The sequence below is a fragment of the Monodon monoceros genome, unplaced genomic scaffold (genome assembly GCF_005190385.1).
Source record: "Monodon monoceros isolate NGI ecotype Baffin Bay Population unplaced genomic scaffold, NGI_Narwhal_1 Super_Scaffold_22, whole genome shotgun sequence".
In the NCBI taxonomy this organism is placed as follows: Eukaryota; Metazoa; Chordata; class Mammalia; order Artiodactyla; family Monodontidae; genus Monodon; species Monodon monoceros.
Window position 1 is genome coordinate 42,895,846 of NW_021703779.1, and position 25,664 is coordinate 42,921,509.

General features: G+C 53.9%; 2 protein-coding genes across 4 annotated transcripts; both read right to left on the bottom strand.

The window, feature by feature from the left end:
* Nucleotides 1-120: 120 nt before the first annotated feature.
* Nucleotides 121-8,514, bottom strand: PRICKLE3 (prickle planar cell polarity protein 3). Of its 2 annotated transcripts, XM_029241169.1 has the most exons (9): nucleotides 8,391-8,514; nucleotides 7,082-7,167; nucleotides 6,016-6,199; nucleotides 3,997-4,110; nucleotides 3,558-3,695; nucleotides 2,804-3,007; nucleotides 2,531-2,717; nucleotides 1,462-1,758; nucleotides 161-842 (listed from the first exon to the last, which is right to left on the bottom strand). In XM_029241169.1, exons 1-9 carry the CDS (start codon nucleotides 8,430-8,432, stop codon nucleotides 259-261), a joined length of 1,836 nt encoding a protein of 611 aa, XP_029097002.1. In that variant the 5' UTR covers nucleotides 8,433-8,514; the 3' UTR covers nucleotides 161-258. The 2 variants fall into 2 exon arrangements, with proteins under 2 accessions (XP_029097001.1, XP_029097002.1); XM_029241168.1 differs by having other exon boundaries at nucleotides 121-842; nucleotides 7,082-8,475.
* A 1,486-nt stretch (nucleotides 8,515-10,000) lies between these two features.
* SYP (synaptophysin) lies at nucleotides 10,001-21,853 on the bottom strand. 2 transcript variants are annotated; one of them, XR_003796453.1, is made up of 7 exons: nucleotides 21,805-21,853; nucleotides 20,571-20,636; nucleotides 19,253-19,377; nucleotides 16,319-16,514; nucleotides 15,403-15,594; nucleotides 13,507-14,192; nucleotides 10,001-11,620 (listed from the first exon to the last, which is right to left on the bottom strand). XR_003796453.1 is itself a non-coding variant. In XM_029241518.1 (7 exons), exons 1-6 carry the CDS (start codon nucleotides 21,838-21,840, stop codon nucleotides 13,866-13,868), a joined length of 942 nt encoding a protein of 313 aa, XP_029097351.1. In that variant the 5' UTR covers nucleotides 21,841-21,853; the 3' UTR covers nucleotides 10,001-11,620; nucleotides 13,862-13,865. The 2 variants fall into 2 exon arrangements, 1 of the variants encoding a protein (XP_029097351.1); XM_029241518.1 differs by having other exon boundaries at nucleotides 13,862-14,192.
* Between the last annotated feature and the right edge of the window lie 3,811 nt (nucleotides 21,854-25,664).

Here is a 25,664-nt window from a genome sequence, read left to right on the forward strand (position 1 = left end):
CATATGATAGTGAATAAATTAATCCTTTGATCAAATGTAGCTAAATCTCAAGCATCAGGAGGGAGAAAACTGGGGGGCTGGAGCAGCTGGAGCAAGGAGGTAAAGAAGCCAGGCCTGTTTTAAAACAAATATTAAATTACTTCAGTAATACAAACAGATGAAGGAGGGAGGAAGGCAAGGGATTTATGACTTAAGTTGGGGGGCTGGGTCATCATCTACACTGACTTGAGAATGCAGCCCTCCAGAACTGTCACTCCTTCAAGCCACGATGCAGTTCTTGTCTCTGGCCTGGCGAGGCATCCCTGGGCGAGAATTCCCGGGGAGCTGTGGAGATGGGGAATTGGGGGTCTCAGTTGCAGTGTCCTGAGCAGGCATTGGCCTGCACAGGTGTGGGGGCAGTGGGATGCGTTCCCCTAGGAAGAAGCCGTCGTCCTCTGAGGATTCGGAACTGGGACTGGAGGGCGAGCTGGAGCAAGATCCCGAGTCCGACCCTGATCCCAAGTCACATCGATGGTGGCGACGTCTGCCAGAGTGGCGGCGGTGATGGTGGTGGTGGTAGTGGCGACGATGTATGGGGCCCCTGGGCGGGGGGCTGCGTGGCCTGCGGCGCTGGGCTGGGGGCACACTCAGGGACCGCCGCGGGCCTCCCTCAGACACCAAAGGGTCGCGGAAGCTGACGCGTGGGGTGCTCTGGCGACCAAAGGCACCATCTTCTGGGCGCGGGTCCGGCTGGCCGGGAGGCCCTGAGGGTGGTTCGGGAACACTGCGGAGCCCCAGCTCGGGCATGGAGTGGCGGTGAGGGGCCCCTCTCAGAAAGCGGGCAGGCTCCTCAGGGCCTGCAGCTGGAAAGAGAGATGGAGCGACTCCCTGTATCTCTCGCCCCACCCCTACCCCAGCCCAGGGGAGGCCGTTGGAAAGGGCCTTCTCTCTCCCCCATCAGGACTGGGAAAGTGGAGGCAGGCATGGGTCGGGGCAGCGAGGTGGGGAGTCCGGGAAATGTGAGGCCTGGGGCAGGTTCTGGGTGGAGGGAAGGTTGAAAGCAGGAGGAACAGGACCAGATGGATTGGTGTCTGGGGTGTGGCCGGGGTGGGGGCGTGGCTTCTGGTGAAAGGGGAGTGGCATAGGCTGGAGCAGACAGGGTCTGGGATAGAATGGGGGCGGGGCCTGGGGGAGGAGGGTGAGGGGTAGAGGGTTTGGAGGAAAGGAGCAACCTGGGCTCAAGCTGGGACGAGTTGAGGTAGGGAAAGGGCCCTGTACAGAAGTGGGGTGGAACCTGGGTTCATGTTGGGGTGTAGTTGGGGATGGAGACTAGGCCTGGAATGGTTTGGGGACAAAGCCAGGGCTGTGGTGGGGGCGGGGCCAGGGATGCCACAGGTGAAGGACCTGGGCGAAGCAAGGGGCGGGGACAGGGTTGAGGCGGGAGCACCGGAGTGGCTGGGCGTGGCTGGAAGGTTGGCTCACCAGGCGCTGGCTCGGTGCTGGTGCCTTTTGTGGTCTCAGACGCCCCCTCCACAGCAGAGAAAGAGGCTGTAGAGGCTGTGAGAGGTGTGGAGACCGTGCCTGCGCTCCAGCTGCGGCGGCCGGGCCCCGGAGCCGTGAGCTCGGACCCCAGGCTGCAGGCTCGGGAGCAGAAGATTAGGCCACGGCGTGGCAGGAAGGGGCGGCCCAAGAGGGCTCGCCCACAGCGACTACAGCAGAAGCAGCGGTCTGAGGCGTGCCAGTGCTGGCCCTCATAAGCCATCTGGCCCTGGTCCAGGCCTGCGGGGATGGACACGAGGGGGAAAACTGAGGCAGAGCCCCCAGGCATATTCCCAACCCTCCTGAATAGGGGCCCTTCTTGGGAAGAGGCAGGGAATCTGAGGCAGGGTACCCAGAGATGCCCTCTCCTCCCACCTCTCCAGAATGGGGCCCTTCCTCATCCTTCTCTCCTGGAAACTGGCTGATAAATGTCTCCTCTGCCTCCCTTTCTTTCCCAGGGTGGGGGTAGACATTGGACTCCAAGATGTGGGTCAGGCTTAGACATTAAGAGGTGGCTTCAGGTGGAAGGAGAGTGAAGGTGGACCTGAAGAAGAGGCCTGGGTGGTGGCGGCAGGACATAGAAGGTAGGGCATGGCCTTGGTGGGAAGGGAGTGGGTCTTAGAGAGTAGGGTCTGGCTTAGAAGGTAGGGTTTACCTAGGCTGATGGAGGAGAGTCTTAGAGAATAGGGCATAGCTTGGAGTAGGGGCCAGGCTGAGAGGGTAGGAGGGTAGCTATGGTGGGGGGCAGGGCTAGGAATTAGAGGGCGCTCTGGAGGTGGACGTAGACGTGTAGTGGTGCTTAGTGTAGGTGGGGTTTAGAAAGTATGGCATGATGGGGGACATTGGTAATGGAATTGCAGGGAAGGGTATAGGGCTACAGTGCTGGAGCTAGACTTAAAGTATGGGGTATAATGGAAGATGGGGCCTGGAAGATGCCCCCAGGAAGAATCCTGGCGGTGGGGCTGTGACCCAGCTGTCCATCCATCCCCCATCCAGTCCCATGTTCACCCACCAATGTGCTCCCCACAGCCATCACAATACTCCGCGTGGCGGGCCTCGTAGCAGGCGCAGCAGTGGGGGCGGCTCTGACGCATGACATAGCGCTGCCCTCCCAGTGATGCTTCACACTCAAAGCAGCAGAAGTGACCCATGTGCCAGTGCCGGCCCTCGGCCTCTGTGCACTCAGGGGAGAAGATGATCTGGGGGGCAAAGGCCATCCATGGCCATCAGAAGGGCCTGCCCCTGCCCACCCTCCGTTCACACCCCTGGGCAGAGAGACACGAACCTCGTCACAGGCTTGGCAGCGCGGGCGCAGGCGTTCAGCATGGTGGCGACCACAGTAGACCTTGCCAGCATGGTAGAAGTAGATGAGGTCCACCAGCAGCTCCCGGCACGTGGAGCACACAAAGCACTGTGGGTGCCAGCAGGCACCCAGGCCTGCACGGCTGGCAAACACGGCGATGTCCCCACCTCCAATCTGCTTCCCGCACTGCCAAATGACAGGTGGATGCCGTCACCATCACCAAGATGGTAGGATGGATGGGGGTCAGCCAAGGCGTGTCACATGTGGGCCTTCCCCGTGGCCTTTGTGACCGGCCCCATCCAGGGGGTAACTTTGAGATAGGCCCTGGATGCTGCTCCTGGGGGAGACCATAGAGACAGGCCCTATTTCTCATGGGTGGCCTTAAAGGCAAGTCTCCCCTTTAGGGGGTTGGGGAAACCATAGAGACAGGCCAGGCCCAGTTGGGGGATCTTAGCAATAGACCTCACCTAACAGTAAGATCTAAGGTTAGGCTCCACCCACCAGGGGGGCCTTAGAGATAAATCCCACCCATCACCCAGCTCTAGAGACAGGCCCTGCCACTGTGGGTTGGTTCTTAAAGACAAGTCTCAATCATAAGAGGACCAAAGAGATAGCCCACGCCCCATGTACACTGTATGGAGGGGAGAAAACTCTTTCCAGGGCCTGGCAGATGGGCCCTGTACCCCAGGGCTTGGAGCAAAGGCACCATTACTCACTGAGGCCCTCCATGGCTCACCTCCTCACAGATGGCCCCAGTGATGGTCACGGGGAAGATGCGCACGGTGCCTCGCCCCAGATTCTCCCGCTTCCGCTGCTGGCTGAAGGCTCTGAGCTCTTTCTTCTCTTCCTCTTCCAGTGCTGTGCAGTACTGTGCCTGGAGTAGTGGGGATCTTCCAGGCTCCTCCCCTGATGCCTGCCCCCAGCCTTCTTCCAAATTTCATCCATGCTCAAAAAATTTACTTCTAGGCCTTTATATAGATGGTGCTTCCTGCCTTAAATACCCACCCCTTACCTCTCCTCCCAAGGCACAGCTGTGGTTTTGCCTGTCCAGACCTGTCACCTCAGATCAGCTCACCTTTCCTCCTCTGACCCTGCCCACTTCTTTCCAGCTGCCCAGCATTTGTCCAGGCTGTGTCCCCTACCTGGCATGCCCTTCCTGTCTTCTGTCTCCTCACCTCACTGTCATGTGGGGGCAGCTGGTGCAGCAGTTGCTTGATCCTGTATTTCTCCCCGGGACTGTTGACATAGGGGACCTTGTCCTCTGGAAGGCAGCTGAAAAATTGGTATACCTGGGAGGACATGGGGGATGGGAGAAAACAATTGAGACTAGGGGTGATGCAGTGGGATGGTGGGTCCCTACTTTTCTGAGAAAATTAAAGTCATCGTGAGGGAACTTCTATTGACCCCCTCCTCCCTACAGGCCAGATCATTTCTGCCACTTCCTAAGCATACTGAGAGTTCCCTCATGTCTTGACCTCACTTTTCCCTCCATCTGCTGCTCCACTTTTCTTTCCCCTTGATAGCAAAATTCCTTGAAGGAGTTGTGTGCATTTTCTGTTTCCACTTCCTCTCCTCCCATTCTCTCTAGACCCCACTACAGTCAGGCTTCCCTGCCCCCTCTGTCCCTGCCTCTCCTCCAAAGCTATTCCTGTCATAGTCATTGATGATATCCACATTGCTGAACTCATTGTTCAGGTCTCGGTCTTCATCCAACTTGACCCATCAGTAGCACTGGACACAGCTGGTCACTCCCTCTTCCTGGAAACACTCTGTTCCCTTAGCTTCCAGAACACCACACAGCCCTGGGTTTGTTTCCTCCTACCTTATTGGCTGCTCCTTCTCTGCCCCTGTTTTGGTTCTTCCTCAACTGGCCAACCCCTAAATGTGGGAGGGTCCTCTTGCCTCTGTCTACCTTCAGTCCCTTGGGAAACGAATCCACCCTCATGGCTATAAACACCATCTCATGGCTAATGCCTCACAAATGCATACCTCCAGCCCTGTGACCTCTCACTTGAGTTCCAGACAACGTGACCACTCAGATGTCCAACAGGCATCTCAAACTCCAGATAGCCAAAACCAAACTTATGCTCTTAGCCCTCAAACTTGCTCCTGCCTTGGCCTGCCCCATATCAGTCAATCCATCCATCCTTGGGGTCATCTTTGACTCCTCTGTCACACCCACAAGCAAATCCTCTCAGCTCTATTTTCAAAATATAACTAGAATCTGACCACCACTCACTACTTCCACTGCCAGCGCCATCATCGGTCACTTGGACCATTGCAGTAGCCTCCCTCTCACTGATCCCCTGCTTCCACCCTCTTACAGTCCATTCTACGCTCAGCAGCCAGAGGGATTCTGTTAAGTCCTAAGACAAATCACATCCCTTCTCTGCTCACAAGCCTCTTGTGTCCTCTCATTCAGAGTGGAAGTCAAAGTTCTGTCCATGGCCTCCGCCATCTCTGACCTCACCTCCCACTACTCGCCCCATTGCTTACTGTGCTCCAGATACACTGGTCTCCTCGCTGTTTCTCATACATGCCAAGCACATTCCTGCCTCAAGGCCTTTGCATTAGCTGTTTCCCTTGCCTGGATCGCTCTAACCTCAGATATCTGCATGGCTCACATCCTCACCTCCTTCAAGAAGCTCAAACATCATACACTCACAGAGGTTGACCTGGGCACCCTATTTACAATTCTAACATCTCTCTCTCTCTCTCCTCCCCTCCCTCTCTTCCACTTCCCTGCTCTATTTGTTCCGTAGCCCTTACACCATCTGACATATATTTACAGGTTTGCTTATTGGCTCTTGCTCCCTTTGGGAATACAACCTCCATGTGGGCAGGTGTATTTTTTTGTGTTTTGTTCATTGCTGTGTTCTCAGTGCCTAGAACATTGTCTGACATGTGGTAAGTGCTCAGTGACTGTTTGTTGAATGAATCAATCAATGGAAATGTAGTGAATGAAGTGCTGGGATAAGACCTGAGGTAAGGGGAGGACAGGAGAGGGGTGAACAGGTCCTGAGGAACTGGCCCAGCGATCAATCAGGGCTCCCTGCTAGACCACAGAGGGGTCAGAAGGACATGCACAGTCTGACCACGCACCCTAGAGTTTCCCTGGAAATAGGTTCCTACTTGAGTGTGCATGTGTGTGTGTGCCCACTGGTGAGCAAGAGTGGGTGGTGGTGTTTGGTCACCTGCTCGGGCTTGAGACCAGGGGGCACCCAGGCATACTCCTCCGAGGCACAGCCGGAGTCGTCGTCAGAGATGGAGTGGCGCTGGAAGTCTGAGATTAGCCGACACATGATGCGTTCCAGGTCCACAGGCACTGCGTGCACGGCGTGCTCCTCCCGTGGGCATTTGCAGTGCTGGCAGATCTTTCTGAGGGGACCGGGATGGGGGGTCAGCTCCTAAGGGATGGCCCACTTGGACCCCTTGGCAGCCCAAGGAAGTCCAACTGAGGGCCAGAGACATTCAGATTATCACCAGCAAAAGACTCCGAGCCAGACAGGGGCCTGGGGGCGGTGCTGAGCGGAGGTGGGGCTGTGAGCCAGACTACTGTGGGGAGTTGGCCTGGGCTGTGAGGGGCAGAGCGGCCAGCTGGGGGCAGGGCTGTGAGCTGGGAGTGGGGCTGCGGGGCCTGGGCCGAGGATGTGAAGGGCTGGTGGGGCTGTGGCAGGTCTCAAGGCCATCCCCTGACTTTCAGCACTGGGACTTGGGTCACACTCTCCCGGCAACGGGCCTGAGTAGGGGTGGGGTTCTGAGTCTGAGATTGGAGTTATAAATCTAGGGGTTTCCCCTCATGACTTTGGACGTGGTGGGGGAACTTTCCCTAGGGGTGGGCTCTAGCTTGTGCTGAGGCTCTGAGCCTGAGTGAGTAGGGCTCTGTCTGTGGTATTTTACGGGACGTTTTGGGTACAGGGCTCCACTAGGATAGGACCTGGGTCTGGGAGGGGAGTTCTGAGCCCCAGAAGGGGGCTGGAGGTCAGTGGGCAGTTCTTAGAGCCCGGGACGGAGGATCTCCCTAGAGATGGGACTCAGAAACTTGGAGCACATTTCTGGGGGCGGGGCTGTGTAGTAGGCGGAGCTCTCCTGGGAACTGGACAATTGGGAATGAGTCAGGGGAGGGGCTCTGGACCTGAGCTTTCTCTAAGACCTGGCTCAAGCCTAGGGGCGTGGCCTAAGTTGGGGGGGTTCCCCTAAGGGCAGGTTCCCATAAGGGCAGGACCCTGACGAAGACAAGGTCCTGGGATGGTCACCTACCTCCAGCCATGCAGCAGGAAGCCGGGGCACTGCTCCCTGCAGGAGTTGCAGGGCTGGCCTCGGTCTGGGTCCTCTGCTTCTTGAGGCTGTAGTGGGAGGGGGCAGACGCGGGACCCGGCGAGGTGCGCGCGGGCGGGGAGGGAGAGAGAAGTCAACGCCCGCCTCTCCACTCCGAGGCCGGCAACCACACGCCGGGGCATGTCCCACCAGGGCAACGCCGGGCAGGCTGGGACAGAGTCCAGAGCGCGGGGGAGGGGGACACAACCGAGGTAGAGGCGGGGGAGCTGAGGCCACCTCCCTGTATGCCGCCCCTTTCAGGGAATTCCCCTCCCCGGGCCAGCACTGGACTCCCCTCACCCAACCTCGACACCTCCCCACCAGCCTCTGACTCCTCCAGGCCTCAAAACACCTCCCCCTGAACTCAGAGTACTCTCCCCACCAAAGCAGAGCCCCTAATCTGGGTGTCTCCTCTCAGGCCTCATCTCGGCCCCTTCTCCACTCAGGAAGCCAGCAGCACTCCAGTTCCACAGGGTAGGAATCTGAGACCCCATCCTTACTTGGGATCCCCACGTGAGCCCTGCTCCTCTTTTCAGAAGCTCAAGAGCCCATCCCCCAAACCCTGGCTTCACCTTTTCATACCCAAGGAACTGAGACCCTCCTCCAGGATCTCAGGAGGCCCTTGAGCCATTCAGAAACCCACACCCCAAGAAGCCTTGGCCCTTACCCCTCATATCCTAGGGCTATTCACTCTTCTGGACCACCAAACGCAGACCCCACCCAGATAGCCCCTCCAAGGGAAGAGAGAGACCCTCCCATCTAGGAAGTCAAAAGCTTCCTGGCTCAAGTTGAAGCCTGGAAGCCCTCTCCTCACAAATCCCAACCACTCGACTCTCAGTATTAGGGCACCCCAGGAATGTAGGGCCTCACTCCTCAATTCACCTTCCGCCAAGGTACAGGAAAAGGTCCCTTTTCTCATAAGCTCAGGAGGCCCCTGCTCAATCTAAGACTCCAGGACCCAATCTTTTGGCTCTCAGAATCCCCTCCCATAATTCACCGGAGAGGGGAGTGCACCAGGTCCCCGGGGTGCTGATAAAGGTGTGCGGAAAGATGATTAGGGAGCAAGGGCCACCAGATCTCCACGTTCCTTCATCCACATACTTCCAGCAGTCCCAGGCCCTCCGGTTTGGGAACCCTGAGGATGGGGATTCCCAGATCCTCTGGGAGCGCCTCCTCGCTATCCCTATCCCCTGCTCCCTCTCCCGGGCCTCAGTTTACCCTGACCCCCACCGCTGCCCTGAGTCTCGCTCACCGCGCGCCCTGAGCGGCGCCTCCGGGACCCACGCGCGAACATGGCGAGCCCAGGCAGGGTCAAGCCGGGCCGGGTCAGGCGAATGGAATCCTTGTGGCCGTCTGGCCACCGCGCATCCGGCAGGGGAGCTCTCGGTTCCGTAAACCTGACACCGGCGTAGGAGGAGCGCGCCCAGCGGGGTCCGCCCCTGGGCCTGTTGTCTCTCCCGGGCCAAGGCGCCCCCTGCCTAGAGGTGAGGGGCGCGCAGCCCAGAAACGCCGTGCGCGAAAGCTTCCTTGCACTCCTGCCTGGGCGGGAGCTGGGCCTCAGAAAATACGGGCCCCAGAGCCCCCAGGGTTCCACATGGTCTCTCACAGGACATTCTAGGCCTTGAGGGCTCTGTAGTGGAGGAGTGGGAACTTGGAAGTGGCGACCTGACTGCAAGGAGTGTGCGCTACAGTACTTGTATTGACGCTTTGTGTGATTTATCTTGGATGTTTATTTGGGGGATGGGTTAAAGCCACCTCTTGGCCCCCTCCCCACTGGTGATGTTCTGAGGGTCTCTTTCCCCCGGATGAATGCTGCAAGAATGGTCCCCAGCCCCATCGCAGCCCCAGCTGGTGCTCCCTCACCCCATCAGAGAGCTCGATCTTATGTCCCCGCCCCACGTCCCCGTTCTCATCCGTTTTCAGAGCCGGAGGGGGTTAAAGTTACCGGCCAGGTTCCGAGGCCCTCTTCCCTGTTCGCTCCCCATCTTTACAGGCCCAGCTGCGATGCCCCCAAAGTCCCGAGAAATAGATTTTCAAGCCTTCCCTCCCCTGCTCTCACTTTTCTCTCTCCAGTGATTCTTTCCCTGAGCTCATTCCCTGAGCTCATTCCCTGAGCTCGGAGTCTCTCCGCGCTCTCAGGCTTCGCTATGCCTCGGGGCTGGGAGGAGGGGGTCCCCGGCACACAGCCAGAACTCCGGTGCCCGGCCAGGGTCTCTAATTAGGCACCGCGGTGGCGGCGGTCAGCCGGGCCCTTCATCGTGGGCGCCGGGGACTTCACCCCCCATCCCCACCGCGCCCCATTACGCACATCCTGGTCACTTCCCGCCCCTCCCTGCCCCAGGGAGGAGCCTGAGACAGGTTATAGGGAGTGAATGAAAGAACTAACGAGTCACCTTGGTGCCCCGCCTCCCGGCCTTGCAGCCTAGTCGGTCTCCCGGTTCTCCAGCTGGACCAGAGACAAGGAAATAGAGAGACATCAGGGTCTGAAGAATGCGAGGCGGGTGGCTAGAGGGAAGTCTCCCTTTGAACCGTTTGGGGATTCAAGGACAGGGCTCCACAGGGGCTGGGAAGGGGCATGGCTAAGGGACCAGAATTAGAACCGAACCCTAGAAAGACTGGGCATTCGGTGGCCAGTAGTGGGGCAGTTGTCAGGGCTACTCAGAGAGTGACTTAGAATGATCGGCAGGCGAGAGGCTTCACAGAGGATAGGGCTGGGCAAAACACTGTTGGAGGGGCCGAAAATGGTGGGGTGACTCGAACGGTGTCCAGCAGGTCAGAGGCGGAGCTTCCTCTCGCCTCCTCTTCCCCATCTTTCTCTCCCCCCTCCAAAAAGACACACTGAGAAGTAAGAGCCGTGTGGACTAGGTGGTTGAGGAGTTTATTTAGGGGAGAAGAATTAATCATATTTTTTCCTCCTCGGGGATGGAGTCTTCAAACAATACCGAAGGGCATGGGAAAGGGTGGGGGTCTGGAGGGGAGGGGGAGGGGCCACAGCCAGACAAAATGGCAACACACAAGCACAGGCACTACCGACGTCACAGACACAGCAGAGGGTGCAGGATAGGGGCTCCAGACCGGGCCTCCAACCACTCCGGGACGGATGGGGGTGTGGAGGGAGGGAGGAGGCCGGGGGGGGGGTGGAGAAGGGTAGGTCGGCCCCACAGACCCTTTGGCTCTGTCCTCTGATTGCCTAGCTGTCCCATCTCGGGGTAGGCAAGGGTGTGGGGGGTGCCTCTCTCTGGATCCCACCCCTTACCCTCCAAGTCTTATCTCTCAGCTCTTCTCAGGCCACCTCAGTCCCCAGCCTTGGCCAAGGATATTCCCCCCTACCCCTAACGAAACCCATCCCTCAGCTCCTAACCAAGCCTCTCACCTCGCCCTCCCCACTGCCAAGCCCAACCACTTTAAAACATATTTTCTTCACTGCTCCTTTGCGGGGCCGGGGCTGCTCCTTCAGAAACCACCATGCACGCCCCACTCTAAGTCCTGAACTGTCTAGAACACGGACCACGACCTCACTCCAAGTTTGGCCCATTCCTGAACTCCACTTCTTGCCTTGCCCAAGGTCGGCCCCCTTTAGAATCAAACTCTGTCTCTCGGAGTGTTCAAAGCCACACCCCTTCCATAGATTCTGGTCCCAATCCAAGGCCCGCCCACTCTGGGGCCTCATCCACGGCCTGCTTCAAGCCCCACCCCTTCTAGAACCACGCCCTTAGCGTTTTTCCAAACCAAGTGTCCGGGTCCCAAGTCACACTCCTTCCGTAGAACCCTGTCCTACTCCAACCCCTGCCCACTGTGGGCCCACCCGCTGCCTCACCCAAAGCTCCACCCCTTCTAGGACCACACCTTCAGCTTCCTTCTAAGCCCCATTCTAGAATGCTGTAGGGCACCCTTCTTCAGACTCCAGATCCAGTATGTCTGGAACCCAACCCCTCTGCTTACTAGCCCTGTTCATTCTAGAGGTCCTCTCCAAGACCACCTTGGGTCCCAAGCTCCCCCAGCCTCTGCCTTTCTCCTCTCTTCAGAGTTGAATTTTCCCTAATGGCCCCTGTTCAGGCATTGCTAGAGGAATCAAGGCCCGAGTTGGGAGGAGGGGAGGGAGAGAGGGGAGAGCCTGAACTCACACCCACCCTCCCCACACAGCCTTCTGTCTCCTCCCTGTCCCCCTTACAGAGCCCCCAACCTCAGGGCACAGGGCCAGGGAACAGAGAGGGGCCAAAGGATGAAGGGGAAGGGGTAGGGGTAAGAGAGGGGCCCATGCAAGATCGGGTCCCTAATGCATAAGGGGAGTGGAGTGGGGGCAGGGCTCAGACAGATAAATAGATATTTATATATAATATATATATATATATATAAACAGCAAAGACAGTTAAGGGTCTCCTGGTTTGAGGGGTGGAGACCTGGGGTGTAGGGATGGGAACGGGGGGCAGTCCTTCTCCTGAGCTCTTGCCTACCAACGGGGTCCTCCCGGGCTGCACTGACCTGTGGAGACAAAAGATACAAAAGGAGAGGGGGTCCAGACACAGGTGGTGCCTTTAGGGAAGGGCCGGGCTGCTATGCCTCTGCCCTGGCTTCACCCACTCTCTGCCATGACCTTTCTTCCTTCCTTCTTCCTTCACTTATAGTCTTGGGGTCAGCTTCATCCCAGCTGCCCCTGCTGGGAAGATATACCTTGCCTTCACTAGATTAGGTACCCAAGAAATTATGGTTTCCCCTTCTCCCAATCCAAAAACGTCTGTTAACAGGTACTGTACTCCTCATTGGTGGTAAACTATATTGAGCAAAGATCCTTATCTTTGTGGAGCTTACATTGTAGCAGGGGAGAAAGACTTAAACAATTACCATGATGCATAAATAAGTTATCTAGTATGACATAAGGTGATAATAAGTGAAATGGAAAAACAAAAAGTAGACTGGGGCGAGGGGGATTAGGAGTGACAGTAGGGGAAGAAAGGTTGCTGTAGTAAGTAGGTAGTCAGAGAAGACCTCATTGAAGAAGTGACATTGGAATAAAGACTTAAGGAGGTGAGGGAATGAGCCACGCAGATAACTGGAGAGAAGAGCATTCCGGGTAGGGAGCACAGCCAGTGCAAAGGCCCTGGGGTGGGACCACGTCTAGTGTGTTTGAGGAACAGCAAAGAGATCAGTGGGGCTTCAGTGGAGTAAGCAAGTGAGAATGGTAGGAGGTGATGTCCGAGAGGTAGGTAATGGGGTCACATAGGAACTTGTAGACAAGGCTGTGAGGACTTCAGCTTTGACTCTGGATAAGGTATAAATCAACTGGAGATTTTAAGCAGAGAAGAAGAGTAAAATGATAGTAAAATGTCTCATGCTATGTTGTTTCTTTTATTTCCTCAATAAATGTTTCTTACCATTAGTAGTGCTCTAGGTGATGTGTCTATAGCATAAATTAGTCATGGTCACATCCCCTAGTCTAGTAGAAGAGACAGTCAATAAACATATAAACTAATAATTACAGACTGTGATAAAGAAAAGCACAGGGAGAGGTAAGAAAAGGGACTTGTAAGGAGTTGGCCAGGTAAGGTTATCAGTGTGTGTGGGTGTGAAACTCCAGAGGGAAAGCAAGTACCAAGACTGTGAAGTTGGACTGTGCCTGGTACATCGATGTGGCCAGTGTGGCTGGAACAGAGTGCGGGGGAGTGGTTGGAGGTGAGAGGTCAGAGGAGTGAAGGGTGGGGCTAGATTGTGTAGGGTCTCGTGGGTCATAGTTTTGGCTTTGGCTTTTAATCTGAGTGAGATGGGAGCCCCGGTAGAGCTCTGAGCTCTGAGCATAGGAGCGTCGTGGAGTGATTTAGGATTTAACAGGATCGTTCCCCACGCCATGAGCAGAATATAATGGGAATGGGTGTGGAAACCAGTGAAGAGGTCCAGGGGGACAGTGGGAAGATTATGGATATATTTTGAAGGTAGAGCCAACAGGAATTTTTAGTGAATTAGATATGGGATGCCTGATAAACTCCTCCCTGCCCTTTCCATCCTGGCCAAGTGCCAGAAGCTACCTCCACCCATGTGTTGCCACCTCCTTGCCTTTCCTCTCTAACGCCATCAGCCTGCCTCTACTCCCCGTCTTCCCCCCTCACATTTGAGGGAAATCTCGCTTCTCTTTTGAGGCCCAACAAGAAGGCCGGCAAGACTTTCCAATGCGCCCCCCACCCCACCCCGCCCCGCTCCGCCCGGTCCCTTTTCTTCTTTGAAATTCCACACTACCTCCCTCGCCTCCAGGGTTGCGGAGAGGTGGCGGATCTGTCACCTCCTTCGGATTAGTGATCTTGTCTGACCTTCATGATCCAAGCCCGTTTACCCTCATCATCTATTGGCCTTATCATAACGTATTGGATAAGACCCACCTCTTCTTCCCTCCATGGCTCCTGCGCCCAGCGGATTTCCCACTACGCAAGTCCTCCTGTTATTCCCTCCTTTCATTGGTTGCTCTGCCCACTTCTCTCTCCCCTCCCTTCCCTCAGAGCAGCACTTCTACCTCTGTCCCATTGGCTTTTCATTCTGCCCATTTTCAAACACCACTCTTCTGCTCTCCACCATTGGCTAGTTTTTCGCCCCTAGCACGTAGCTCCGCCTCTCTATTGGCTCCTTCAAATTCCCATCCTTACCTGTCCGGCCAGTGTCCTACTCCTATTGGCTCACTAACCCGCCCATGAAAGGATCATGAACCCTCCTTGGCCGCCCCGCCTGTCTGTCACTCACCAGACTACATCTGATTGGAGAAGGAGGTGGGCGCACCCTGAGGGCCATAGCCTTGCTGCCCGTAGTCGCCCTGAGGTCCGTAGCCACCGCCACCGCCACCGGCGGGCTGCCCGTAGTCAGGCTGATAGCCGCCCTGGGGCCCGTAGGAGTCCTGGGGCCCGTACCCGCCGGGGCCCTGCCCGTAGCCTGCCTCGCCGTAGGCATCCCCGGGCGCCGGTTGCTTCTCGGGGGCGCCGGGAGGAGCGCGCAGGAATGGGGCGGCCCAGCCTGTCTCCTTGAACACGAACCACAGGTTGCCGACCCAGAGCACCAGGTTCAGGAAGCCAAACACCTGCGGGGAGACAAAGCTCGGCTGTTGTCCTGCGCCCATTGCCCTGGCGGCCCCGGGGAACATCGAGGCCGCTTGCGTTGGGCTTGGATTCGCGGGCGCCCGGATAGTGGTGGTTTCCGAGACCCTGACCCTCCGAGTCCCAGCGCATGAATGTCAATGTGCACAAAAATCACCTTGGTGGGGAGGGGGGCGTGGGGCGTGTTAGAATTCAGATTCCCGGGGATGTTGAGATATATCAGTATTGCATATATGTGTTTATGTATTTGCATATATACACGTTTATACATGTACAAAATATAGTAAACCTAATTTTGTAATATATAGTAAAATGCTACGCATAAATTTTTATTAAATATGTAGATATACCGCTAATGGATGCATATATACACATACATATGTATATACAAATATATGTATAAATACCCATGTATAAAGTATATAAATATACGCTTTTATATTAAAACAAATATATACGTTTGTATAAATATATACAATGTAATTCAATTTGGGGACAGAAAGTAATATTTCCACTTTACAGCTGAGGAAACTGAGGTGCACAGAGGCTTAGTGGCTTAGATCTTAGATCTGTCGTAGCCAGCAATTGACAAAAAAAGAGTTGGAATCTGAGGATCTGTAACACTTGTATACGACTTACCACGTGCCAGGCCCTTTTCTAAGCACTTTGTATGTTATTAGTTCACTACTTAACTTTGGAGCAGGACCTCTTATTTTCAATTTATATGCTCAAACTGAGGCCTGAGAGGCTGAGTAACTAGTTTTCAGGTCCTAGAGCTTGCAAGTGGCAGAGCTCGGATTTGAGCTCAGTCTGACTCTGGCCAGTAGGGGGCGTCCATACGGGAAACATTTCAAGTTATTCTTTCATTTTGCATATAAGGAAACAGGTCCCAAGAGGGTACTTACTGAGTTGCCAGAGATTCTACATGACTAGGCTGAGCCTGTGATCCAGGTCTCCCAAACCTAACTGGACAGAAGATCTCACGTTCCCCTTTTGGGGACAGTCTGTGGTGTCACAGTGGTTACAATTGCTATCTCATCCTACAAGGCTCTGTTGTTGGCATGCCTCCTCCAGGGAGCCCTCTTGGATTTCCTCTGAATTCTCCTCTCATTCTCTCTCTCCACCACTCCCCATGCCAGACTAAGTTTCCCAGCCACCCTCCCCAGCTGGCCCAGCCAGCTTCCCAGGGCTTACCACCGAGGTGTTGAGGCCAGAGGTCACAGGGTCCCTCAGCTCCTTGCATGTATTCCCCGTCTGGTGGCAGACAGGCATCCCCTTGATAATGTTCTCTGGGTCCGTGGCCATCTTCACATCTGACAGCCCCTTGGCCCAGGCCGACGAGCTAACCAGCCACATGAAGGCGAACACTGCCGTGGCCAGAAAGTCCTAGGCCGGGTAGGGGGGAGGGAGATGGCACCATGAGTGGGCTGCTTCATGCTGGGCTGTGGGGCCTCCTCAGATCACAGGCTTTCTTGGGAGGGGTGTCTCCCAGAAGAGGCTTGTCTCTCCCCTGCCTTTCCAGCTCTTGAAGCCCCCAACACCCACTTGAAGGTGGCCCTCCTAGCTTGGGCTTGTCTGTGCATGTATGTGTATGTGACAGAGGGTGTGGGAGTGTGACTGTGGCATGTGGTGTGTGTGTGTGTGTGTGTGTGTGTGTGTGATTCTGTGAGATGGTTGCCAAATCTGTGGAAAGTAGTGTGTCTTTTCACTTTTATCTGAATGTGGGAATTTGTGTCATTTTGTGTCTGGGATGAGGGTGTATGAGTACAGCTGTGTACGAGTCAGTGTGTCTGTGTGGTGTGATGACAAGCATGATTGTCACAATGAACCTCTGTGTGCTGCTTTCTTTCATCTAGACTGTAGGGTTTTGTGAGAGGTGGCAAGTTTCCAGGTGTCTGGGATTCTGTGTGGGCTGTGGGTGTGTCCCTGTCACTCTGATTCGGTGTCTCTGATGCTCATAGCAGCAGCAGCAGTAATGTGTGCGGCTGTTATCAGGGCCGCTTGCATGTGGGCCTGTCTGGGATTTGACGTGGCCTCTGAACATGGCTGTGTCCCCAAGGCTCCATGTCCCCTGGCCCCTGTATGCATACGAATGGCTGTGGGAGCTCACCAGCATGGGCCCTTTGTTGTTCTCTCGGTACTTGTTCTGCAGGAAGATGTAGGTAGCCAGAGCCCCCATGGAGTAGAGGAAGGCAAATACGGCCACGGTGACAAAGAATTCAGCCGATGAGGAGTAGTCCCCCACGAGGAAGATATTTTTAGGGTCCCCTTGGCAGGTGGGTGCCTCAAAGTACACTTGGTACAGCCTGTGGAGAGAGGTGGGCAGGTGTGGCCCAGGCCCTAAGAACTCCCTCCCCTCCCCCCTGCCCAGTCATGGGTCCCCCCCCAGATTCTGACAAGGTCCCAGGAAGAGGAGGAAATAACCATTCACGAGCACCTACTGTGTACCAGTCACATTTCATTGATTGCTGAGAGCATGCTGGTGAAATAGGTATTACTCAGCCCTCACTCCAACCTAGGTACTTTGGCCCCTTGGTTATTCATAGAACATACCAGGCACCCTCCCACCCTAGGATTTTTGCACTGGAATGCTCTTCTCCTTCAAGCTTTGCTCCACTGGTCACCTTCTCAGTGAGGTCTTCCCTGATCTATTTAATTAAATCTAACCATTCCCTCCCAGCACTCCTTAGCCCCCTTCTTTGCTCCATTTTCTCTGTAGCTGTGATACCCCATCTGACATACCATGTATTTTACTTTTTTCCTTGTTTTTTGTTGTAACTACGAGGGCAGGGCTTTTTCCTTTGTTTTGTTCAGTGTTGTACCCTTAAGGCCTGGAACAGTGCTGCCACATAGTAGGCGCTCAATAAATGTTTATTAAATAAAGTATATGGAGGCAGAAACAGAGGCTCCGAGAAACGCATTAACTTGCCTAAAGTCACACAGCTTGTATAGGAATGACAGAGTTGGAATCTGAACCTTGTGTTTTTCCCCCTACGTCATGTTGACTCTTCTCCCCACCTCACTTCAGGTCCCCAAGAGAAAAACAAATGTGTACATAGCAGAGGAGAGCCCAGGGACTACAAAATAGGAGGAGACAGACAGAAAGACAGGAGGGTAGAAGGGATGCTGGAACAGGATTCGTGTATGTGAGGTGTGGGCGGGGGTGGGGGGGAGCTGTAGACTGGGAAGGCATGTGAGGCTAAGGCCTTTCCTATGGTGTGATGGAAGAGGGGTCATAAGGAGGAACGTGTGTGGAGAGAAAGAGCAGGGTGAAGTCCCAGAGATCTGGCCTCAGGTTGGGGGGCAGGATCCAAATGGTGTCAGTGCCCTTGTATAGCAAAGGCCCTAAGGGAAGGGCTTACACTTATTGATCACCTCTAAGCATTTTACATAATTTCTTCACTTAATGACCCTCCCCCCAGAATTCTCTAAAGCAGGCATTATTATACCTGTTTTACAGATGAACAAACCGAAGCTCTGCAAGGCTAAGTTACTTGCACAGGGCTGCATGGCTGCTAAATGATGGAGCTAGGAGTTGGATCTGGGTTTAAGTTTCTGGGTTTCTAGGGGGAATGAGGGGTCTTTGGGGGGGATTATTGGGGCAGTGGCAGGGTTGGTCAGGGGCACACAGGGCAAAGATTTTTTTCCCCTGGGAGGCTTGGGGGTGAAGGGCAGATCCTCAGCACCCGAGGCCCTAGACATGGGAGGAGTTGGGGTGTCCACAGATTTTTCTGGTCTTCTAGATCCCCAAAGGGCCTGCTCTCAGCAGTATCCCATGCTGCAGCTCCCACTCCTTCCCCAAACTCTCTTGGCTTCTGTGAACTGGTGGATCCCTGGTTGTCATGCCCCCCTTCCCCAGCCTCTCAGACCACGCCTCCCTGGTGCCCCCTTTTCTTTTGATTATTGCTCAGGCCCTGCGCTGGCCTATCTTCTCTTCAGTCTTGCCTCTCACCCTGGGTGATCCCCTGAGCCTACATTTACCCTTAGTGCTCAAAAATCCCTAATTTCCAACTCAATCCCTGATCTCTTTCCAGAGTCCTTTAAACTTATTTATTTTCCTTATTTTAACAAACACTTATGGAGCGCTTCTTGTGTGCCTGGCATTATGCTAAGCATTTTACAAGTATTAATTCATTTAATATTTATCATAACCCTGTAAGGTGGGTATTATTATCCCCTTTCACAGATGAAGAAATGGAGACCCAGAGCAGTTATGTGATTTGTCCTAGTAGTGGAGGAGCCTCAGGAGCCTCTATTGAAATTGTGTCTGTGGGTCTCTGTCTTCCCATTCCTAGGAGGTAAGCCTCTCCATGAGTGCAGCAACCTTGCCTGCTTGTGCTCACTCTTGTGTGCCTAGCACCCGGCACACGGTATGAGCTCAATAACTCTCAGAACTGTTTAATTTGGCTTAATCCTTCCCCATGGCTAAGCAGCACCCCCTCATTATTCTTTATCATAAAACCCTGCATGAAGATGCCCTCCTTGGATTTCTCCCAATCTGCAATTATCCTCTTTAGTCATTTGTTTATTTGTTATAATGTTGGCTCCATGAGGATAGGGAGCTTGGTCTGTTTTGTTCACTGTTATATCCCCAGCACTTTCAGCAGTACCTGACATACAATAGGTTCTCAAAAACTGTGTATGGGATGAACAAATGGGAATTAAATAATAATATTGGCTAACATTAATTGAGCACCTACTGCCTTAAGGATATATATATGTGTGCATATATATATATATATATATATATATATATAAAATTTTGAATCTTGTTTATTGCCAGTCTCCTGCCCCTCCTCTTCACTAGAACACAGCCAGAGGGCAACAGCCTATGCCTGTCTTGGTCACCACGTGTCCTAGATGTCCAGAGGAGTGCCAGGCACAAGGTAGGTGCTCAGTGCATGCACAGTGATCTGAGTGGGTGTGGTCTCCCGAGGTTGGGGCTGGGCAGGAGCCGCTGGGGAGGAGGTGTTGGCCGGTCCCACCCCCCACCCCCATCCCAGGTCTGTCAGGATCCCAGGGGTGGGCTAGTGTGGGGGCACACCTGAAGGGGTACTCGAATTCGACCTCGATGTTGAGGTCACTCTTGGTCTTGTTGGCACAGTCCACACTCAGCTGGAGCTCCCCACTGTAACTGCCGCATGTGGCAAAGGCGAAGATGGCAAAGACCTTGGGCAGCAGGGATGGGGATGGCCACGGTGAGCCTGTGTGCACGTGGGATGGGGCTGCCCTCCTCTGGACAGATGGGGCCCAGCATAGGCAGCAGCAGATGGACTGGTCCCCACCCCCACCCCCTAATCAGGGCTCAGCGAGGCCCAAGGACAAGCTGATTAGAGGGGTGTGGCTACCTCTTCCAGTCTTTCTCCCAGTGTCTCTCTTGGTTTCTACCTCTCAATAATGCTCTGATTCCCCTTATTCTGTCTCAGTCTATTTCTGTCTCTGTCTTTGTCTCTCTCTGTATTCTGCCTGTCTCTGTTGTTCTCTGTGTCTGTTTCCCTCGGTATCTCTCTGTCTCTGTTTCTCAATATGTCTTTGTCTTTCTCAGATGTCTCTGTCTCTCTGTATCTCTGTTTCTCTCTCTGCCTCTCTAATATCTATGTGTGTCTCTTTCTGCCTCTTCTCTCTCTCTCTCTCTGAATGTTTGTGTGTGTGTGTGTGTGTGTGTGTGTGTGTGTGTCTTTCTGTTTCTTGGTCTGTCTGTTTCTATCTCCCTGCTCTGTCTCTGACGTTATCTCTACGGTGCTCTCTCTGTCTCCCTCCTGCCTCTCCTTCTGTTTATCGGTTTCTCCTTTTCTCTTTTCCCGGAGGGTCTCTTCTTCTCCCTCTGTCTCTTTCTCTCCCCCACCGCATTTCTCTTCCTCTCTTCCTGTGTCTGTTTCTCTTTGCATCTCTGTTCTCTGTGCATCTTTCTCTGTCTCCCTTTTCTTTGTCTCTTTCTGTTTGTTTCTCTCCCATCTCCATATCACTTTTTTCCTGGTATTTCCACCTCTGTCTCCATCATTCCCAATCTCCCATTCTCTCTGTCTCCTTCACTGTCTCTGGGTTTCTCTGGCTTTTCGTCTCTCCCTGCAGCAACCAGCTTCAGTCTCCACCTCCCCTGCCCCTCTCTCACCTCAGGAGAGGAAGTAGGACGTCGCAATCTTCCACTTCAGAATGGGGGTACCCTTGGCCTTATGTGGCATCACATCACAGCCCATCTGTTCTCTGGCCCCAACCCCCTGAGATTTCACCCAGGAGCCCAATTCCCCCACTCCCTTCTGCCCCCCCACCCATCCATCCCTCCCTCCTTATCCCTACTCCATCCCTGCTCTTCCAGACCCCACTACCTCCCTCTTTCTCCCCACAGCCCAGACCACACTCACCCATTGCAGCACCTTCACAAAGCCGAGGGGCTCCTTGACCACCCGGAACTGACCCCCGGCCACCAGCTGAGGAGAGAAACGGTGGGGAGGGGTGGGGTTGTTGGGGATGGAGAGGGAGGTGGGGGACAAGGCCACCAGGCAATGACCCCTGGGGATAAGGCATGTGATCTCTGGGAGGGAGTGACGTTTGGAGAGGCGGTGAAAAGGAGAAAGTGACACTTTGGGGAAGGTGTGAGCTCACGGTCTCTGAGAGAAGGTCCCCGGGGTTCAGGGCTGGTGGGGACGTCTGGGGAGATGGTGAGATAGATGGCAGAGGGCGTCAGGGGTGAGTAAGATGGGGATGGAGTCAGGACTAGTTAGGGAAGGGGAGAAGGTCTGAAAAGGTAAAGGTGAGTCAGATGGTGAAGGGGATCGGGTGGAGAGAGTGAGGAAGGAGTTGGGGTTCATTAGGGTGGGGGAAGGGGTCTTGGATGGTGAAGGTGAGTCATAACAGGGAAGTCGGGTTTGCTAGGGTGGGGGAGGGATCTGCAGCGGTAAAGGTGAGTCAGATGACGGTGGTGGGGTGTCTGAGGTGATGAGGATGGGGAGGGGTTAGTCCTGGTTAGAGATGGGCGAGGTTCTGAGGTGGTGAAGAAGAGTTCGATGGCAGAGAGGGTCTGGACTGATTTGATTAAGGTGGAGGAGGGCTAGGACATGGCTTCACTGCATATGTGCTGGGGGAAGGGGGACTAGGGGTTTGGGAGAAGCGAAACTGATCGTCCCCCTTGGTCTGCTCTGGGGGAAGAGGTGGTCGTCTACCAGGGTACCATCTCTGTTTGGAAGGGGCAGGTGTCAGCCCTCCCCTTCACCCCCGCCCCCACGCCTTCTGTCGCTCTATTTCCTAGCTCATCTGCAGCACCCCCCATCTTCCTTCTACTCTCCCCTCCCCTCCCTCCTTGCCTATACCCTGGCTCCAAGACCCCTCTTCCTTCCCGGTTGCCCGTAAGGAACTGGTTTCTGGCGGCCCCCGCTGCGGCAGTGAGGACGGCCCTCGCTGCGGCAAAGGGCGCACTCCTTCTTTTCTCCACCTCCCCTTTCCTCCCCTCGCCTGCCGCAGACCCCAGCCCCAGCGCCGGGGACCGGGTGTCCGCTGCTAGGATTCTGGCCACCACCTCTTAGAGTCGGCGGATTCGCAGCGACCCCGGCGAGGAGGCCGGCCAGCGGCGGGCTCTGTCCGCGGTGCTGGAACGCGTACCTGATTCACCACGTCCATGTCGGCCAGCAGCAGCATCAGCAATGCGGGGGGCGGGAGGCGCCTGCTAGCAAGGGCGGGCGCGGGGCGCGGCGGGGGCGGTGCGCGATCGTCGGAACAGCCCAGGGGGCCGCAGCTCCGCCCCTCGCGCCCCCGCCTCGCTCGCCGCGCGCGCCTGCGCACAGCGGCCGTGTCTAAACCTCGCAGGCAGCCGTTCCGGTCCAGGGGCTGCAGAGGCTGGAACCGTGAAAATGCTTTCAGAAGGTCGTTATCTCTGAAAACACAGCTAGAGATCTGGGGAGGTGGGCCGTTGGGTCCTACAGTAGGACAATTTGACAGGCCGTTTGCTGAACTGTTGAATGTGTTCACTTATTTAAGCCTTAGAACATCCCTACGTGGTAGGGACTATTCGCCCCATTTTTACTGGTGAGGAAAATTAGTCCCCAGAGAGGTTAAGCGACTTATACAAGGTCGCCCAGCTAGTTATTGGCAGTGCCTAAAGTCCCTGCAATTTAAACATGGTTCAGGGTCTTGAGGGTTTCTTCTCATCTGCATTTTAAGCACTTAAAAAAAAAACCCTCCCCCTCCAACCATTTCCCCTATTTCGCTCTTCCTTAGTCAAAGTGTTGCCTACTCCAACTCTCAACTTTTTACATCCTGTTTATTCCTTAGTCCTCTCTTAATTGGACTATGCCTCCTTCATGCTACTAAAACTAGGCCCACCAAGGTCAATGGCAATTGCCATGTGGCAAAATCCAATGGATAAATACAGCTGGAATTTAAGATGCTCAACCTCACTCATACTAAAAGAAATGCCTATAAAAGCTACTAAGACACTGTTTTTCATCTTTGAGGGTGGTGAATATAAAAAAGTTTGATAATGCTCAGTATTAGCAGTTGGCCAGAAACAAGTATTCTCATACATTGCCAGTGGAAGTTAAATTGGTATAACTTCTGTAGAGGGTAATTTGGCAAAATGTAGCAAACTAATAAGTCCATATATGTGGCTCAGCGTTTACACTTCTAGGAATTTGTCTTACAGAGAGATTCAAACGTGTGCTAAAAGAAGTATGTATAAGATAATGCACTGCAGCACTGTTTATAAAGTGTGGACACTCCCCAAATGCTCATTACTGGTGGCCTGTTTAAAAAAACTCAGGTAGAGCCGCAAAATGGAGTACTATGTAGCTGTCATTACTAATAATATGGAGCTGTGTAATGATAGCCAAGATACTTAGTTAAGTAAGAAATGCAAGATACCAAATTATGTGGGAATTGTGTACAAAGAGAAGGGAAGCGTTATATCAATTATAGAGAGAACAGCTAACATTTTAAATTGTGGCTGTTCTGTGAGCTTCCCATATATTACTCATTTAAATCCTCACAACAGGGACTTCCCTGGTGGCAGAGTGGTTAAGAATCCACCTGCCAAAGCAGAGGACACGGGTTCGATCCCTGGTCTGGGAAGATCCCACATGCCACAGAGCAAGTAAGCCCATGAGCCACAACTACTGAGCCCATGTGCCACAACTACTGAGGCCCATGCGCCTAGAGCCTGTGCTCCTCAACAAGAGAAGACACCACGATGAAAAGCCTGTGCACTACAATGAAAAGTAGCCCCCGCTCTCCGCAACTAGAGAAAGCCCGCGTGCAGCAACGGAGACCCAATACAGCCATCACTCAATCAATCAATCAATCCTCACAACAGCCCTATGAGTCAGGTACTACTACTATCCTCATTTTATAGCTGACTAAACTAAGGTGCAGAGAGCTGAAGGAATTTTCCTAAGGTCACACAGTTGGTAGGTGGTAGAACTAAGATTTGAACAGGTGGTAAGTGGTGGAACTAGGATTTGAACCCAGGAAGTTTGGCTCCAGCACCTGTTACTCTTAGCCACTGTGCTAACTTATCAGTACGGCATCCTATAACTATATAAAAGATATCTGATACAACGGGTTGCCTCCAGAGAGAAGGGAAACTTTCACTTTACACCCCTTTGTACTTTTGAACTTTGAACCATCTGAATGTATACCTATGTTTTTTTGTTTTTTAAACAAACACACTCACACTCAAATTCACACAAATATGGAATATGTAATGGGTACTTCAGTTATTGCCTTTTCAGGGGAAGAGCATGGGTTTTGGCATTCAATTGCTTGAATTTGAATCTCACCTCTGATATTTGTTCCTGTATGACTTTGGACAGGTAAAATAATTTAAAATGGTACTTAGAGGATTGTTGCACTGATTAAACAAGATAGTCCCTGTAATGCACTTAGCACAGGGCCCAATAAATGGTTCGTTTTACCTTCCACACATCTCTGGAATCTACTCACTTCTCACCATCTCCTCTGCCACCTCCCCTGGCTAAGGCGACCATCGTTCCTGCCAAATTTAGCATCTCCAGTCTCTTCCTCCTCCCATCTGTTTTCAGCACACCCGTCAGAGCATCTATTTAAAATGCAAAGTTAACTATGTCACTCCCCTGCTCACATCCCTCCCATGGCTCCCCACTGCTTTCAGGAAAAATCCCAGGGGTTGGGGCCTGGCATTCAAGGGTCTGCATCATCTGCCCTCAGGTGGCTTATCCCACCTCCTCCCTCAGCAGTCGCCCTTCACTCTCTTTACCCTGCCCATGACTTACTTTCCCACAATACACCGGCCCAACCACTCCAAGCCTTTGTTTCCAGACCTAGTGCAATTCTGTATTCTGAGTTCTAGCCTCCAATTTTGGCTTCCCTCAAATTTCAGTCCTGGTTCCATTGACACAAATTAGACAAATGAGAAACCCCTGCTCTGAGAGCTGGGAGGAGACCCTAGGTCAGACCCTCCCCAGGGGTGGCCGCATCCGGTGTCACTTCTAACACCACCTCCGATTCCTTTGGAGTGAGGATGACTACCACTTTGGACAACCGCCGTCACATGTCTAAGCCAGCTCAGTTTGTGCTGAGGGAAACCCAGAACAGTGCCTGGCACAAAATAAATGCCCGATAAACCTTCACTGAATGAATGAGACGCCAAAGGTTGGGCAATGACTAAAAGTAGGGCAAGAAACAGAGAGGAGCTCTGGGATCTGGGAGTGGGGTACTATTAGCTAGTCTCAGGAGAGCCAGGTAAGCCCTGAGTGGGTTGCCCCAGGCTAGGAGCCTCGCCCTTTGCTGTCACCCATGTCTTTTACGAATGAATTTAAATTTCCTTTTTCTCTTTATTTATTTATTTTTTCTGGCCACACCTGGAGGCGTGCAGGATCTTAGTTCCCCCGACCAGGGATGGAACGGTGCCCCCTGCAGTGGATGCATGGAGTCTTAACCACTGGACCACCAGGGAAGTCCTAGATTCCTTTTTTCACAAGCAGAAGGGCGGAGGTGGGGGTGATCGCAATTTAGCCTCCCTTCCTCGTGCTGTCAGAGGACCCCTCTGCCTAAGATACATCACATGCCAGGCTAGTTCTAACCTCCAGGCCTTTCTACTGGCAGGACTCTCCTGGACGTTTCCTTATCCTTTCCTTTCCATCCATCTGTCCTGCCCCAGTCTGATTTGCCTGACCCCTTGTGGAATCTCTGACTTTCCCCCACCCCTCATCCGAGCCCTCACACATCCTCACTCTCTCCACTTTCCTCCATCTGTCCAGAAACCTCCCTTCCCCCACCACCTCCACTCCGTCTCCAGCTTTTTTTGGCTGCTGCCTCTTCCGCCTCCCCTCCTCCTCCTTCCTTCCCTGACGCTGAATAATCAGGCCCGGCTGTCCTGGTTTCTGGAAATACCCGCGTGTGGGCAGTGGCTCAGGGCTGAAACAGGGGATGGATAGATGAGGACCGCTGGGCAGCCCCAGGCCTCCAGTGCAAAGACACCAAAATCCAGG